The sequence below is a fragment of the Haliotis rufescens genome, unplaced genomic scaffold (genome assembly GCF_023055435.1).
Source record: "Haliotis rufescens isolate VD_foot unplaced genomic scaffold, xgHalRufe1.0.p SCAF_6, whole genome shotgun sequence".
Lineage (NCBI taxonomy): Eukaryota > Metazoa > Mollusca > Gastropoda > Lepetellida > Haliotidae > Haliotis > Haliotis rufescens.
In genome coordinates, this window is record NW_025964334.1 from 25,774,230 (window position 1) to 25,790,236 (window position 16,007).

The 16,007-nt window shown below is 41.4% G+C and overlaps 1 protein-coding gene across 5 annotated transcripts in view; it reads right to left on the reverse strand.

The window, feature by feature from the left end:
• Positions 1-16,007, reverse strand: part of LOC124111441 (epidermal growth factor receptor kinase substrate 8-like) — a 113,447-nt gene that overhangs the window by 61,653 nt on the left and 35,787 nt on the right. For all 5 annotated transcript variants that reach the window (XM_048385897.1, XM_048385900.1, XM_048385899.1 and 2 more), the window contains exons 2-4: positions 9,533-9,638; positions 4,967-4,996; positions 3,542-3,678 (exon numbers count right to left, since the gene is read on the reverse strand). In XM_048385897.1, the coding sequence (XP_048241854.1) occupies positions 3,542-3,678; positions 4,967-4,996; positions 9,533-9,618 (253 nt within the window). In that variant the 5' untranslated portion in view covers positions 9,619-9,638. The remainder of the gene's footprint in view (positions 1-3,541; positions 3,679-4,966; positions 4,997-9,532; positions 9,639-16,007) is intronic.

Here is a 16,007-nt window from a genome sequence, read left to right on the forward strand (position 1 = left end):
TTTTCAACCATTTTGGGAAGTTGTTAAATTGAGGCTAATATGACAAATTGATAAATGACAAAATATATACCTGACATCAAAAGAAACATATGTCCTATAGATCTTTACTATTTGGTAGGGGCGACTATTGGTCTGGAAATCACTATTGCGATAACTATTCATATTGCAAACAACTATTGCGATAAATATCGATAGTTTTCAGTGTATCATTTTAGAGAGATTACCCTAATAATTTAAGAAAAAGAAACGCCAACATTACCATGTGTAAATTGCTACCACTCATGATCAAAAGAAAAACAAATTTGAACAGTATTGCATGTATTTTATTGATATGGTAAAAACAATCAAAGCTATCGATGTTCCTAACTGAAATCGATACTATTGATAGGAAAATGATTTAACAATTGATTTATTGACTTTAAGTGCTTAGCAATAGCAATATATCGATATATCGATTTATCGTGACACACCTACTAATTTGGTGCCCTCTAAAGCTAGGGATGAGAAAGTTTTTTAACCATCGCCAGGGTACGGGGAATATAAAATATAATGGAATATTGTAATGGTACGTGTCACAACAGTGACCCTTGACATAACAAAATCATGGATCTGCGGAAAATTCGCATCCCCGTAAATCCCAACATGTGATTATCGAGACACATTGGAAGAGTACTGAAGAGTAAAACTGTTCACGTTAATCCTGCAGTCCCAAACACATTAAAACAAATAAAACTTTAAGATCTGTCAAATCTTTCTGTCACCCCCAGCTTTGCCAAGACTGCAGTAGGTTCAGGCTACACGTTTGGGAACCAGTTCCTCTAGGCTGAACATTACCCAGTGAAGACTACAAGTTCCCCCAGCTAGTTTACACTGATTGGATGTGGTCCTGTCCCCAGGGTGCAGAGGCCCATCTTCACCTTCTCCTGCACTCTGACACACACACATGGCATGTAACTCCTAAATCATTGACTCCTGTAGCATCTAAACAGGTCTTCTGAAGATTATAACAAGAAGCATCAACTTACATCTAAACCTTAAAGTCAAAGAGTTTCCGGTTTGTTGGTCTTAGGAGGAAGTCAGCTGCCAATTTTCCAGATTTCAGGGCATGATTGAAATTATTTTTGACAAGCATGTCACTTAAAATAAATTCATGTATTTTAAAGCCATGATAGCTCAACCTTAAATCCTAAAGTCAAAAACTTTCTGGCTTTCCTTTTGCAGATGAAGACAATAACAAAGTTTATTTGATTTCAAGTTCTGACAGTCAAGTGAGACTCTAATCCAACCTTACTTCAGAGAAGAGGTCTGTTTTATCACGACATGAAATTTGACACAGATTAACTGGTCTTTATGAAATATTTGCCAACAATTTTTAAAACCTTGCAATTCTTTCTCAACAAATAACATGAAACACCCTCCCTAAAAAATGTCAGTTCTTAAAAGCTAGACACTTGAGCGGATTTCCTTTGCTATCAACACAGTTCAGCGTCCTGTCCATCTGATGATGTTACTTCAGTGTTGCAACAAGCACCTGCTATCACTCCAACAGGAAGGAAGTGGACACTACCTACGCAGACATTATAACCTGCAGACAAATAGCAAACAGGGATAGAATTAGAACTGGCCCGCTAGCCTTAGCCAGTCTCCCTGATATTTAAGATACCTTAAGGGCAGGTAATATTCTAAACATTTTGGGTGGCTCCTATATGTTACCCTATTCAAACTGGAAGATTTTCTTGGTTTGTTTCCATCCCTGACAAGGAACAAACAATGAGGCTGTTATGGCACAGAATATCATTATACCATGCTGGTTGTCGCTTAAACATATTTTACAACAAACAGTCTGAAGATAATTCCTCATCCTCAAAGCCTTGCAAAGATCTTGAGTTTTCCATTCAATAAATCATATAAAATCACCATCTCCCCTCCTCCACCCCTTACTCCCTATCCCACATCGACATGACTCTCCCCTCCCTTAACTCCCAATCCCACATTTACCTGACTCTCATTGCTCCCAACCCCTTACTCCCTATCCCACATTTACCCGACTCTCACCTCCCACACTCTTTACTCCCTATCCCACATCGACATGACTCTCCCCTCCCTTAACTCCCAATCCCACATTTACCTGACTTTCACTTACTCGCTATCCCACATTTACCCGACTCTTCTCCCCTCCACCTCCTACTTTTTATCCCACATCGACATGACTCTCCCCTCCCTTAACTCCCAATCCCACATTTACCTGACTTTCACTTACTCGCTATCCCACATTTACCCGACTCTTCTCCCCTCCACCTCTTACTTTTTATCCCACATCGACATGACTCTCCCCGCTCACCCACAAACACACCCCTTCACTCCCTATCCCACATTTACCCGATGCTCCCTTCTCCCACCAATTACTCCTCATCTCACACCCCCTTCCCCTCCAAACCTATGTAACGGGTGCCCCTTTTATCTGAGTGAGTCTCCAACTGAGGACACAAGAACAAGCTACCAAGGCTCCACAACTACAAGGGGCTCTTTCAAGCAGAGATGAAAGAGTTGTTAACCATGTGATGGTGGTATATCAGATATATCACCCAGAGGAGTGCCTCATTAGACCTGCCTGCCAGGAATGTCAACAATGTAGCAAGGATAGGAATACTTTTGGGACTACAGGTAACACTGTCGGACTAAGGAAAAAACAATGCCCATCTCATAAAATCCCTCACCTGCTAACATGGAGGGATTAAACACCAATTCCTTCATATTACTATAGTTAATCTGCCATACCATAGGGTGTTCTCTAACTTCTTTTGAGTAGTATATGTCAAGTATATATCTAAATAGAATGCCATATATGATCCCTATCAAAAGTTGGGTAGAATGTATCAAGTTAACTGGGGTTTGAAACAAGAAGAGTGCCAATATTACTAATAATATTTCACAAACAACTGAGTAAGTATGGCTTTAAGTCAATTTAAGTAATATTCCAGCAATACCATGCTAGGGGCACCAGAAAAGGGCTTCACACATTACCAAATGTGATTGACAGAAGTTAGTGAGTGAATTTGGATTATAAGGGTGTTTTGAACAATATTTCAGTCAAATCACAATGTGAGCTTGGGGGCACAGCCTTGAGAAAGGAGGTCTTAGACGTTTACCACTTTGATGAAACCACTGAGTGAGTGAGTGAGTTGCATTTAACACGGCTTTTGAACAGTATTCCAGTTATATCACGACATGTCAGGTTAATGTGGGAGGAAAGCCTGAAGTAATTCAGATCTCAGACGCATATCACACTGGTGAAACCTACGAGCACAGGTATGGTGCCGTGACAAACCTGGAAACATAATCAAGTTGAATCTGGCATTCAAACCAAAATCATAGGATTCTAGCATGAATCAGAAACACATTTCAGCAAAGTGAATTGCAGCAACTGTACAACTGGCCACCAGCCAAGGAAACAAACTGACACTGTCCTAAATGATCTATCAAGCTAAAGAGTTTGACAAAACAAAGTTTCACTGTATTTGAGCAAAACCAAAATACCAACCTCCCCCAGCGACGTCGTTGAAGCGGCCGTTAGTAGTGGCCACCCTTCCATAGACATCCTCCCTGCGCTGGTAAGGGTTTTCTCGATAAGGGTCTTCTCTGTTAACCCGTCTGTAGGGATCCTCATCCCTAAAGCCACTAAAACGAACCATCATTAGTACAATATAAATGTCACCAAACTATTCTCCTGACAAGTTATCCTAGGGTCTCGTATCACACACAAACTCTCCTTGCAGCCGGGATATAACACAGTTTCATCACACACCTCTCCTTGCAGCTGGAGTATAATACCATTACATCACACAGGAACTAAGTTTTTCAAGTATTAGCACATAGGGATAACAAATCAGTCAATAATTCTTCTGTATTCTGTCCAGGATCCGATGGAGATTATACTGCAGCCTTATCACAGTTATTTCCGACAGACCAGGCGCAAACTTTCTGCAGTACTCCCAATAACCTGTCAATGAATGATGCAAGTCACTGCATCCTCCATTAAATTCATCAACAACTGTTTTTCTCTACATTAGTACACACAGGTACTTGCAGCTCCTCTCTTTCTCATTAAATCACGACGAAACTGTCAGTGAAATGAAGGCAGCCCAATCACATTCTTTCCTTGCACTTAGGAATTTAAACCTCCTCGATTCACCTGTTCTACTTGTCTACTGGGGTATGTCCGAGGTCACTAAACATACAAGATGAATCAGAAAGCCCACCTCACAAGATCAGCATTGCTGTCCCAAAGGAAACACACCCATCGTCTATGACAGGATCATTTTCGCAATTCTGTGGCAAAGGGCGTTACAGAGACAATTCTGCCCACAAGTCACTTTTGAAAGGACCTGACTAAAAATAACCTGCTGAAAATTTGCCAGCAGGGCTTCGAAACAGGGATTTACTTAAGTCTACAAAGATCTCCAACCAGGAGCTAGCTTTGCCATGAGAACACTGCAAATAGCTGATTCTATACGTTCATCTCATCCCAAAATACAAAGCCAAACATCCTAGTCTACAATCCTTGTTAATTCAATAGCCAGACAAGGGACATTCATACAAACACCACAACACAGTGTATGCATGTAGCCTGTGCCATACTTTACTTTCAGGCACACTATAGTAAGCATGTTTAATAGGCTTGCAAGGCTTTTTACAGCAGGTGAGGCAGTTGTATTGTGAGCAAGACATACTGCCAAGTGTAACATATGGCTATGACTTTGATCATAAGCAGAATACAACTCACCCGACACTTATTTTTAACTAGGAGTGATAGTGTCAACATGGAGATAAATATTTAACAACTATATATATATTTAAGCATGACTTGCCACGTATGACATAACTTTGAAATGATGAAAATAAATTTCGCTTTAATATAAACATTATTTCTTAACTTTTCCCATGACTGAAAAAGTGTTGTGCTTACCTGCGGTAATATTCTTCAGGGTAGGATCCGCTGAAACACAGATACATGAAGTTAGACACATTATCACCATAGTTACCAAGAAAATAGGTTCTACACAAATGGTCAGCCACAATCAGAGTGGCCTCTCTTCAACTGTCGACCCTTGAAGGTCTGGATTAGAAAAGCTCCTTTGCAACTCTTGTCGTAAGAGGCGACTGACAGGATTGGGTCGTCAGGCTCTCTGGCTTGGTTGATACATGTCATCATATCCCAGTTGTGTCATGATTTTGATGCTCATGATATCAATCACTGGATTGTCTGGTCCAGACTCGGTTATTTACAGGGTGCCATAATGCAGCTGTTATATTGCTGAGTGCAGCTAAAAACAAACAAACAAACAAATCTATTGTCAGGCCAGCATCAGGTGGGCCTTCAGCTGTTGGACAACCACAGCACAGTCAATCCTCATGACACAATGGTATGTCCCAGAGTTAAATCTGATCTCTTCAGAAATAGGGGATTGAGTTAATGTTATATTCTTAACCTGGATTATCACCATCAAAAAAGCACAGGAGGAATTTGCTTTTGATGAATAAGAGGTCACATTAACAGCTTAACACATGACGTAGGTGAGTATATAGGCTTAGTGGCTGTAATGTGTATGAATACTCAAAGAGAGGGCACTCCTATTTCACTGATACACCACTGGGGCCCTGTTCCACAAAGCAATCTTAGTGCTAAGGTGATCACAACTCCCATGCTTCAACATTGACCTGTGACAGTGGCAGTGCTAAGAGTTAGGGTGAAAGGCCCTGTTCCACAAAGCAATCTTAGTGCTAAGGTGATCACAACTCCCATGCTTCAACATTGACCTGTGACAGTGGCAGTGCTAAGAGTTAGGGTGAAAGGCCCTGTTCCACAAAGCAATCTTAGCGCTAAGGTGATCGCAACTCCCATGCTTCAACATTGACCTGTGACAGTGGCAGTGCTAAGAGTTAGGGTGAAAGGCCCTGTTCCACAAAGTAATCTTAGCGCTAATATAAGGTAATCGCAACTCCCATACTTCAACATTGACCTGTGACAGTGACAGTGCTTAGAGTTAGGGTGAAAGGCCCTGTTCCACAAAGTAATCTTAGCGCTAAGGTAATCGCAACTCCCATACTTCAACATTGACCTGTGACAGTGGCAGTGCTAAGAGTTAGGGTGAAAGGCCCTGTTCCACAAAGTAATCTTAGCGCTAAGGTGATCGTAACTCCCATGTTTCAACATTGACCTGTGACAGTGGCAGTGCTAAGAGTTAGGGTGAAAGGCCTTGTTCCACAAAGCAATCGTAGCGCTAAGGTGATCACAACTCCCATGCTTCAACATTGACCTGTGACAATGGCAGTGCTAAGAATAAGGGTGAAAGGCCCTGTTCCACAAAGCAATCTTAGCGCTAAGGTGATCACAACTCCCATGCTTCAACATTGACCTGTGACAGTGGCAGTGCTAAGAGTTAGGGTAAAAGGCCCTGTTCCACAAAGCAATCTTGGCGCTAAGGTGATCACAACTCCCATGCTTCAACATTGACCTGTGACAGTGGCAGTGCTAAGAGTTAGGGTGAAAGGCCCTGTTCGACAAAGCAATCTTAGCGCTAAGGTGAACACAACTCCCATGCTTCAACATTGACCTGTGACAGTGGCAGTGCTAAGAGTTAGGGTGAAAGGCCCTGTTCCACAAAGCAATCTTAGCGCTAATATAAGGTAATCGCAACTCCCATACTTCAACATTGACCTGTGACAGTGGCAGTGCTAAGAGTTAGGGTGAAAGGTACACTGAGTTGATCGTAACTCCCATGCTTTAACAGAAAATTATGACAGCTAAAATCTCTTTGCAGGGCTCGATTTACCTATGCAAAACATGCATATCAAATCATTAAAAAATTATATCACAATTCGTTTGGAAAACACCAGTATTTAAAATCAAGTCGAACAGAAAGTAAGAAATTCAGAAATTAGGATCTGGTTCTTGTGATCGAAAAAGTGAAATCTTTGTGACCGGCTTCTTACACATATGACCACGCAGTTTTCAAAATGTGGGTTATCTTTATACAGGTAAAAACATGTTACCGAAGAAAGAATGCATGCAATATATTTTGGAACATACCACAATACATCATTAATCTCTATTGCAATACGAAAGTCTGACCAATACCCAAGTGTATTGCAGACCTATTCAGCCACACAAATCCAACAGGGAGACAAGCATGCTGCACTTTGGGCTATATTTATGCAAGGAGAAGGGAGAGGAAAACCAAAGAAAAACATGAACATGTGCTTTATTCCCGAGGGACAGTGTTCCTACTACATAATTCAACATCCGCAACAATGGGATTAGTTGTACACAAGCATTATATCAGCTCAAGCTAGCAGCCACACAGGAGAAGATGCTCTGAGAGATTGGACGGTTTTCTATACAGTTTTATACATCAAAAACATAATGTTATAGAAAAACTTTAAAAAATCCATATCTCTAATAATATTCACACCATTTGCCCACTTACAACTAATAAATCATATTATCTTCACTGGGAGTGTTATCAATGTGATACCAACTTGATAAACTTATTACGACCTGACATATATGCAAAGAAAGGTTGCCTAGAAAGAACAATTTTAACAAGCTCCATATACCAATGTTATCATTCAGAGTGACAGAGTGAGTGAGTTGGGTTTAATGCCTCTTTTAACAATATTCCAGTCCAGCGTGTCAGCTTAATGTGGGAGGAAAGCCCGAAATGATGCAGGTCTAAGACATTTACCACTTCGGTGAAACCCACAAGCACGGGTATGGTGCTGACAAACCTAGAAACATAATCGGGGCAAACCGGAATTTGAACCCACAATCATAGGTTTCTGGCGTGCCCAAGGGACAACACTCTGCACAGAGAATCGCGGCGCCTTAGACGACTGGGCCACCTGTGCCACCCCATCAGCAAAATGACAGAAAAATGTCTTAAGTTTTTATATTAAGAATGACATCATGTGATAAGGAGGTATTACCCTCGTGTGTTTCCATAATGTAAATATAGATCAAGGAAAAAAGTATTATGTAAGCCTTTGGCTACTCATGTCATAATTACATTTCAGTAATTCTTATCCGAGTATTTAAGAGGATTACATGTCATGTGTCGTGAAGCCTGCCTTCCTACAACACACTGGGACATGCAGTAGCCTGACACAGTCACATTCGCTGAGCAGGGTAATTGAAAATCAAAGGGGATAAATTATTAATGCACCAATCAATAGCGCACAATTGACGTAAATGAAACTGCGGATAAAGATGCAGACATTAATTCCAAGACTCTAAAGGGGCATGTGCTACTTCATCCGTCAAATTCTACAGAAGACATGCAATACAATTGCCCTGTTTGACATATTTCTGATATGGAGCTGTTCTGATTGGTCATGTTATGGTATGAGAGAACAGTGTTTACTGCTGAAGTAAGCATTATGACAGTTATATCCCAGCAGCCTGTATAGGTGAGGCAGGATCTGACAAACTAGTGGTTATAGTGGGAACCACAGTGTATGCCACAGTGGGGTGACAGTTGCTAGTCTCACCTGGTGGTCGTAATACAAGCAGGGGGAGGTGAAATGGGCTTTAGTGTTGAATGCAAAGTTTTTGCACTTATAGCGATGTGTGATCATCGATGTGTGTTTGTTTATTTATTGTTTAACACCGTATGCCCACATGGATACAATGTGTAAAGCCCATTTCTGGTGTCCTCCGCTGTGATATTGTTGGAATACAGCTAAAAGCGGCATAAAACCTCACTCACTCACTCACTCAGTCAGTATACTGACACTGAGGCAACCCATCCTTGTTTTGTTCCCCTAATGCCAAGCACAAAGTAACAAGTACATCAATGGAATGGCTGGGCATGGGATGAAACCACAAGCCTTCCCTCTCCACTTCCCTCTATCCACTATACTATACACCAATACTTAGTCACACACAAACATTGGGTGAGTCCGAGTGGAAGAAATAGGTGTGTCAGCAGTGGGGTGTCGACAGTTGGGTGTCGACAGTTGGGTGTCAGCAGTGGGGTGTCGACAGGGGGGTGTCGACATTGGGGTGCCAGCAGTGGGGTGTCGACAGTGGGGCGTCGGCAGTGGGGTGTCGGCAGTGGGGTGTTGGCGGTGGGGTGTCGACAGTGGGGTGTCGGCGGTGGGGTGTCGGCGATGGGGGTGTCGAGGTGATGATGGATGTGGAGTGGTCTTAATACTAGTAACACTCAACAGTACGATGTGTGTGTAGGGGGATGGTTTGTGGTGGTCAAGAGTGAAAATATTGTTTCCACAAATATTGTTGGGGCACTGAGGCACAGAAGATACACCCTCAGGCCTCAACGTTATGACATGGTCATCAGCACTGTTTTCCTTCAGATATAAACGTACCAGTTCAAAATACTGGTATATTCAATATTTTGGACTGATAGGGTTAAAGTCTACCAATACATGGCCTATTTTACCGAAAAATTACAGGTATTACCAAATAAAACACTGCAGTCATTATGATATCCTGTGAAACCCTGTAAATACTTACTTGGCAACAAACTGTGATCCGCCTCCCCTCATTGGGCCGCTGTAATCACCGTATCCGTTCATGTCACGTGGTGTCAGGCCCGGCATACTCCGCTGGGCACTCTAGCCTGCAACAACAACAACACAACAGTCACAATAACGCAACATCGTCAACATACAATTATCAACAAACATTGTAATAATTGGCAAATTTCAGTGATATAGAGTTCAACACCGCCTTTCGCACAATAAGAAATTGATTTTCCAATGAGGCATGCTGGGATCATCCTTGAAAAGTTAATGTATCATAGGGTTTCAGGGGAAGTGTTGAAAATGTAAAAGTTTATGACAGACGGACATAAGACCACCTGAGCTTCTGGTTCAAGTGAGCAAAAACGGGAAAGAACTATTTAAAACGTCATCTACCAGTCGGTTAAGAACTTCACCTTCCTGATCTGTATAACTTTAAGTGAGTGAGTATTGAGAAGTATTTCATTTAAACTACTCAAAAGTAAAGGACCCTCCAATTCTTTCATGTTACCATAGCTAATCTGTGATGACATGATAGATTAACTAGAGCAATATGAAAAAATTGGGTGGTCCTTCACTTCTTTCGACTAGTATACATCACAGTATGTCAGTGTCATGTTAAACACTATGAAAACAAGGGCAAAAGTGAGCGTGGCTCACTAATACCCTCGACCCGCCTAGTGTGTCAGTAGTTTCAAATTAAATAATGGATAGGGTTAGGGTTTGAAAAATTCATAAAAAATGGAAAATTAATAAACATTTTTTTTTTGGACTGCACCCCTCCATATGACACAGATTATATGTTCTAAATTTGAGATGAAATTCCACTGAATAGTTTCAGAGAAATCAAAGTTTTCGGACGAATGGACGGAACCTTAGTATAACTATATACCCCCAACCTAAAAGGTCGTGGGTATAATAACGACATTGCTCAACAAGTTTCAGTGCCAGACAGCATGGTAAATGATCCTCACCGTGGTGCCACAGTATCAGCCACGTCACAAATCGTACCTACTGAATCCCAACTTAGTCAGCTTTAAGTGTGGGGCGCTAAGGAATCAACAATACGGGGAAGAGATGATTCACAAATGTAAGCAAATGATGTCATTCTCACGAAAAGTCCTTACTCTCAAACCCAAAAGCCGCTTTGTAGAAACTTCCACTTTTTAAGGCTTTTATGTTATGTGAATGGATGACTGAGGTCATGCCATACATAAAACTGCTGTGTTCATGGTCTTGTTGTACACATTTCATTCAGTCACACAGCCTATGTCAAAACAGCAGAGAAGAAAGAAATCAAACTTGCTACAATACCTATCCTGCAAGCATGTCTGTACAGTACATTTTAAAGGGGCTCTCTCACTAACTTTGACATTGTATAAAGAGTTTTATCACTACAGAATATGGCACAATACTTGTGGAGTTATGATGTACACTGAGTAAGCTCTTGATATATCCAAGGAGTGACACATACTACTCAGCTTTTGATAGTGAAAGGGAGTATCCCGGTGGGGTCTGAAACTGACTGATTGCTCGGATATGTTGTCATGTATGTATCTGATGTTGCCATGGAACTGAAGCATGTGCAGCATTAGTTGAAGTTGATTAAACATAAATACACAGTTCAGTTTGTAGTCTATTTTTGTGTGGACGTTTTGACATTTTTGTGTGGACATTTGGACCATGGGTTTTGGCTGTTTTGACCATGGGTTGTGGCTGTTTTGACCATGGGTAGTGGCTGTTGTGACCATGGGTTGTGGCTGTTGTGACCATGGGTTGTGGCTGTTTTGACCATGGGTTGTGGCTGTTGTGACCATGGGTTGTGGCTGTTTTGACCATGGGTTGTGGCTGTTTTGACCATGGGTTGTGGCTGTTGTGACCATGGGTTGTGGCTGTTTTGACCATTGGTTGTGGCTGTTTTGACCATGGGTTGTGGCTGTTTTGACCATGGGTTGTGGCTGTTGTGACCATGGGTTGTGGCTGTTTTGACCATGGGTTGTGGCTGTTTTGACCATGGGTTGTGGCTGTTTTGACCATGGGTTGTGGCTGTTTTGACCATGGGTTGTGGCTGTTTTGACCATGGGTTGTGGCTGTTGTGACCATGGGTTGTGGCTGTTGTGACCATGGGTAGTGGCTGTTGTGACCATGGGTTGTGGCTGTTGTGACCATGGGTTGTGGCTGTTGTGACCATGGGTTGTGGCTGTTTTGACCATGGGTTGTGGCTGTTTTGACCATGGGTTGTGGCTGTTGTGACCATGGGTTGTGGCTGTTTTGACCATGGGTTGTGGATGTTGTGACCATGGGTTGTGGATGTTGTGACCATGGGTTCCGGAAGTTTTGACCAGGGTCGTGGCTGTTTTGACCATGGGTAGTGATTGTTTTGACTTTACCTCTGGAGGCCCTTTTGATCTGCTCCCCACAGTTCAATATGTAAACTGTTGTTGTCACGTGATCAACTTCAAGGTCAAAGTGCCTTGTTATTTTACCTGGTTGTATCCCGAGTCCTTCCTTCTACAGTACATGGTAGAGGAACAACAGATTCATTACACATACTTAATCAGGGAGTCTAGGATACAGAGATCCTACCTCGTCATATCAGCTCTGACTCAAGGGACCTTTGGGAGACAAACCTACTGCTTTAAATTTGAGTGAGATAACGAACAGGAGTTTACACTTTCAACAACTTGTCAGCAACCAGTTCAAAGTTTGATGTCCGATAAAAATCTCAATGGCTTAAGTTTGGGGCAGAAGGGTTAAGAGATAAGAAAGTTTTCACGCAACAAAATCAACTTTTACAGTTTTTACAGTCCAAGTCAATAAATAACAGCTTTAATTGTGATGAAACGTTGGGGTATGTCTAGATAATTAAGGAAATTAGTTGGGTTTTTTCTCAGACATTGAAGTGGTTCCTCATATCATGGTGTAACAGTTTCATCCTGAAGGACTCCTTCAGTGATAATGCCGTCCGTGTTTACCCAGTCTGGGAATCAACCAAATGTCCATCAGATCCAACCACCAGTGCAGCAAAGGGGCATAACTCTGGACAAGTTGTGATGCCTTACTGTCAGTGATTTAGCTTTAACGCCACTTTGAACAGTATTCCACTGATATCATGACATGCCAGCTTAATGTGGGCGGAGTGTCGAAGCCTGAAGTAATGCAGGTCTCAGACGTTTACAAAGTTAGTTAACCAAAGAGCACGGATCTGTACCCACTTGCACAAAGCGATCTTAGCGCTAAGATGATCGTAACTTCCATACTTTAACATAGACTTATGATAGTCTTAGCGCTAAGATCACTTTGTGCAAGTGGGCCCTGGTGCGGACAAACCAAGAAACATAATCAGGACGAACCGGGATACAAACACATGATCATAGGTTTCTGGCATGCCCAAGGGATGTAACTCTGCACAGCAAACTTCTGGGCCCCGAGTGCCCATGTGGTGCCTTGGATCAATGAGGAATCTGTGATCCCCTTTCCTGTTTTAATTTAGATTTACTTTTCCAAAAATATGATTATGAGACTATGAGTTATTATGATTGACACTAAACATGTCCTTGTGTATTGACAGTATATGGGGTTTCACGTGTTGAATTTTTCTGTTTTCAAATATTTTGATCTAAAAAGAATTATCTACAAAAGTGTTGACAATTACACACTTTAATTCAATGCGACATGAAACTATTAATTTGAACTCATCAGACTTTGAAATCATTATGAAGCAACTGATTACACATTGTTTACTGGCTAACTTCCTGCTTTATATATAATATGAACCATACCATACTACCTTGATATTTGGTGACACGTGTTGGTCGGGGAAAGGTAGGTTTGAGAATTCCCCCAAAATAAAACCTTATCAAGAACATTCTCGAATAGTGAAGGAGACACCATCCTGAAAGTGAGCTTATCATCCAACAGGTGGCCAGCAGTTGATAAACAACCGTATCACCATCTTTGTTTACCTTTCTCAGGGCCATCAACAAACATGGCAAAATGTTCACTTTAACCTTAGCTTATAACATAGCATAAGCTTCTCATAAACATAAACTATTATTTACCGAGGACCTGTACACCAAGATCACACGATCACAGCTGTTTGAGTATCAAAATCACACATCTGTGGGAACATGGCTAACACACAGATTTGAGAACATGGCTCACACACAGATATAGCCTTGTGAGAAACAGGATCACACACAGATATAGCCGTGTGAGAAACAGGATCACACAAATACACAGCTGTGTGAGAAACAGGATCACACAAATACAAACTGTGTGAGAAACACGATCACACAAATACACAGCTGTGTGAGAAACAGGATCACACACAAACACAGCTGTGTGGGAAACAGGATCACACACAGACACAGCTGTGTGAGAAACAGGATCACACAAATACAAACTGTGTGAGAAACAGGATCACACAAATACACAGCTGTGTGAGAAACAGGATCACACAAATACACAGCTGTGTGAGAAACAGGATCATACACAAACACAGCTGTGTGGGAAACAGGATCACACAAATACACAGCTATGTGAGAAACAGGATCACATAAATACACAGCTGTGTGAGGAACAGGATCACACACAGACACAGCTGTGTGAGAAACAGGATCACACAAATACACAGCTGTGTGAGAAACAGGATCACACAAATACACAGCTGTGTGAGAAACAGGATCACACAAATACACAGCTGTGTGAGAAACAGGATCACACACAGACACAGCTGTGTGAGAAACAGGATCACATAAATACACAGCTGTGTGAGGAACAGGATCACACACAGACACAGCTGTGTGAGAAACAGGATCACATAAATACACAGCTGTGGGAACATGGATAATGTTTCAGTGAAAACCAGGATCACAAACTCTATTCAGCTGTAGCCCAGGCTCTAGGGTACCCCGAGTACATCTGACAGCAAAAGGATAATTTTGAACATCAGCATACAGGTGTACTTACAAGTAAGTTTGTCCATGACACTTGTCACACAGCCTGAAACCCCATCCTATCACTTCTACAGTGTAAGACCTACAAGTACACTGTATTAAGCTCTGGTTCAATACCATGACACGTATAATGACATATGTACAGCGATCTGCTCAATAAAGCAAAGGTAAGTAAGTCATGCCCTCCGGGAAGACCACAACGAAAGTAGAAGTCGGCCATGTTCGGGAACTAAGAACTAGTCCGGTTTAATGCATTTTTTCAATGACATCTTCAGTGACTGTTTGAAACTTGTCATAGAGCGCAATGGTACGGTTAAAATCATAACAGTACGGATAAAATATGTTCCCAGATCACATGTCATAATATTACCTGATTTGTAGGATGGCAGTGATAAATGCACTGATTCACATGCATGATTTTGTTAACCCCTTATATCCTGGACAGACCCAGGTAAATCCCTGCATTGTGGCACAACATAATACATAATAATAATATTACCTTACAATGACATGATTTTAAGGATGCCAATGATAAATGCACTTCACATGCATGTATGATTTTGTACTCCGAAATATTCCAGCTATATAACTAAAAAATAGACAGACCAGGTAATTCTTTGCATTGTAGCACAACATTATACATAACATTTTTCTTACAGTTCATTTGGCTTCATCCAATTATCTGTATGCTACATGTTATCTAGCACCTGTTGTTGTCAATTGTAATCTGCTTCTTATCACAACATGTCTTGCATATATATCTCTCGTCACTTGGTTGTTGTCGCTCTAACTTGATAACCGTGTAGGAACCTATAACATATTGATACTGTGTACCAAGGTGTGACATCAGCATCCAAGTGTTAACACTTGTTATGTTGACAAAGTATCCGACCTACTTGTACACACACTGTGTCAGAGAGGATATCATGTAACGAAAAAACAGAGTGTGTACAATGGACATGTGATACGTAGGTTAAACCATGGCATGCATCAAGAATGGGTATGCATAAGGTTATACACCAACACTGACACAGACTAAACATCCACTGCTATCCCTGTAATATAAAGTCACCAATATTCATATTACTCCATACCATGCGTACCAGCCATTTGTCTACCTCGTGCACCTGTATGTGTTTCAGGGTTATGAAAAACAATACCTTTAAGTTCTTCAAACAAACATATCCATTACAGTTCTCTGGGAATATGTATTACTAGATCAGGGAATGGTCTCTAGTTCCTACATGAACACGTTAATCCCAGCCTATGGATTTGTGACAGCCAGCTAAGGTCTTATGTAGAACTGGTTCAATAAACAGCTTGAATACCTAGTTGGTTAATGGGGCCTGGCTAGGATTTGGTGCTCCACTCATGTGAAACACACTCTTCTCTATGTATGTTTAACTGCTTTGCACCGATTTATTACCGATATATCTGGGAAGGTTGATGGTCACAGGCAAACTGAGAACTAAACGAGCTAAGAGCTATATGGGCAGGGGATGTCAAACA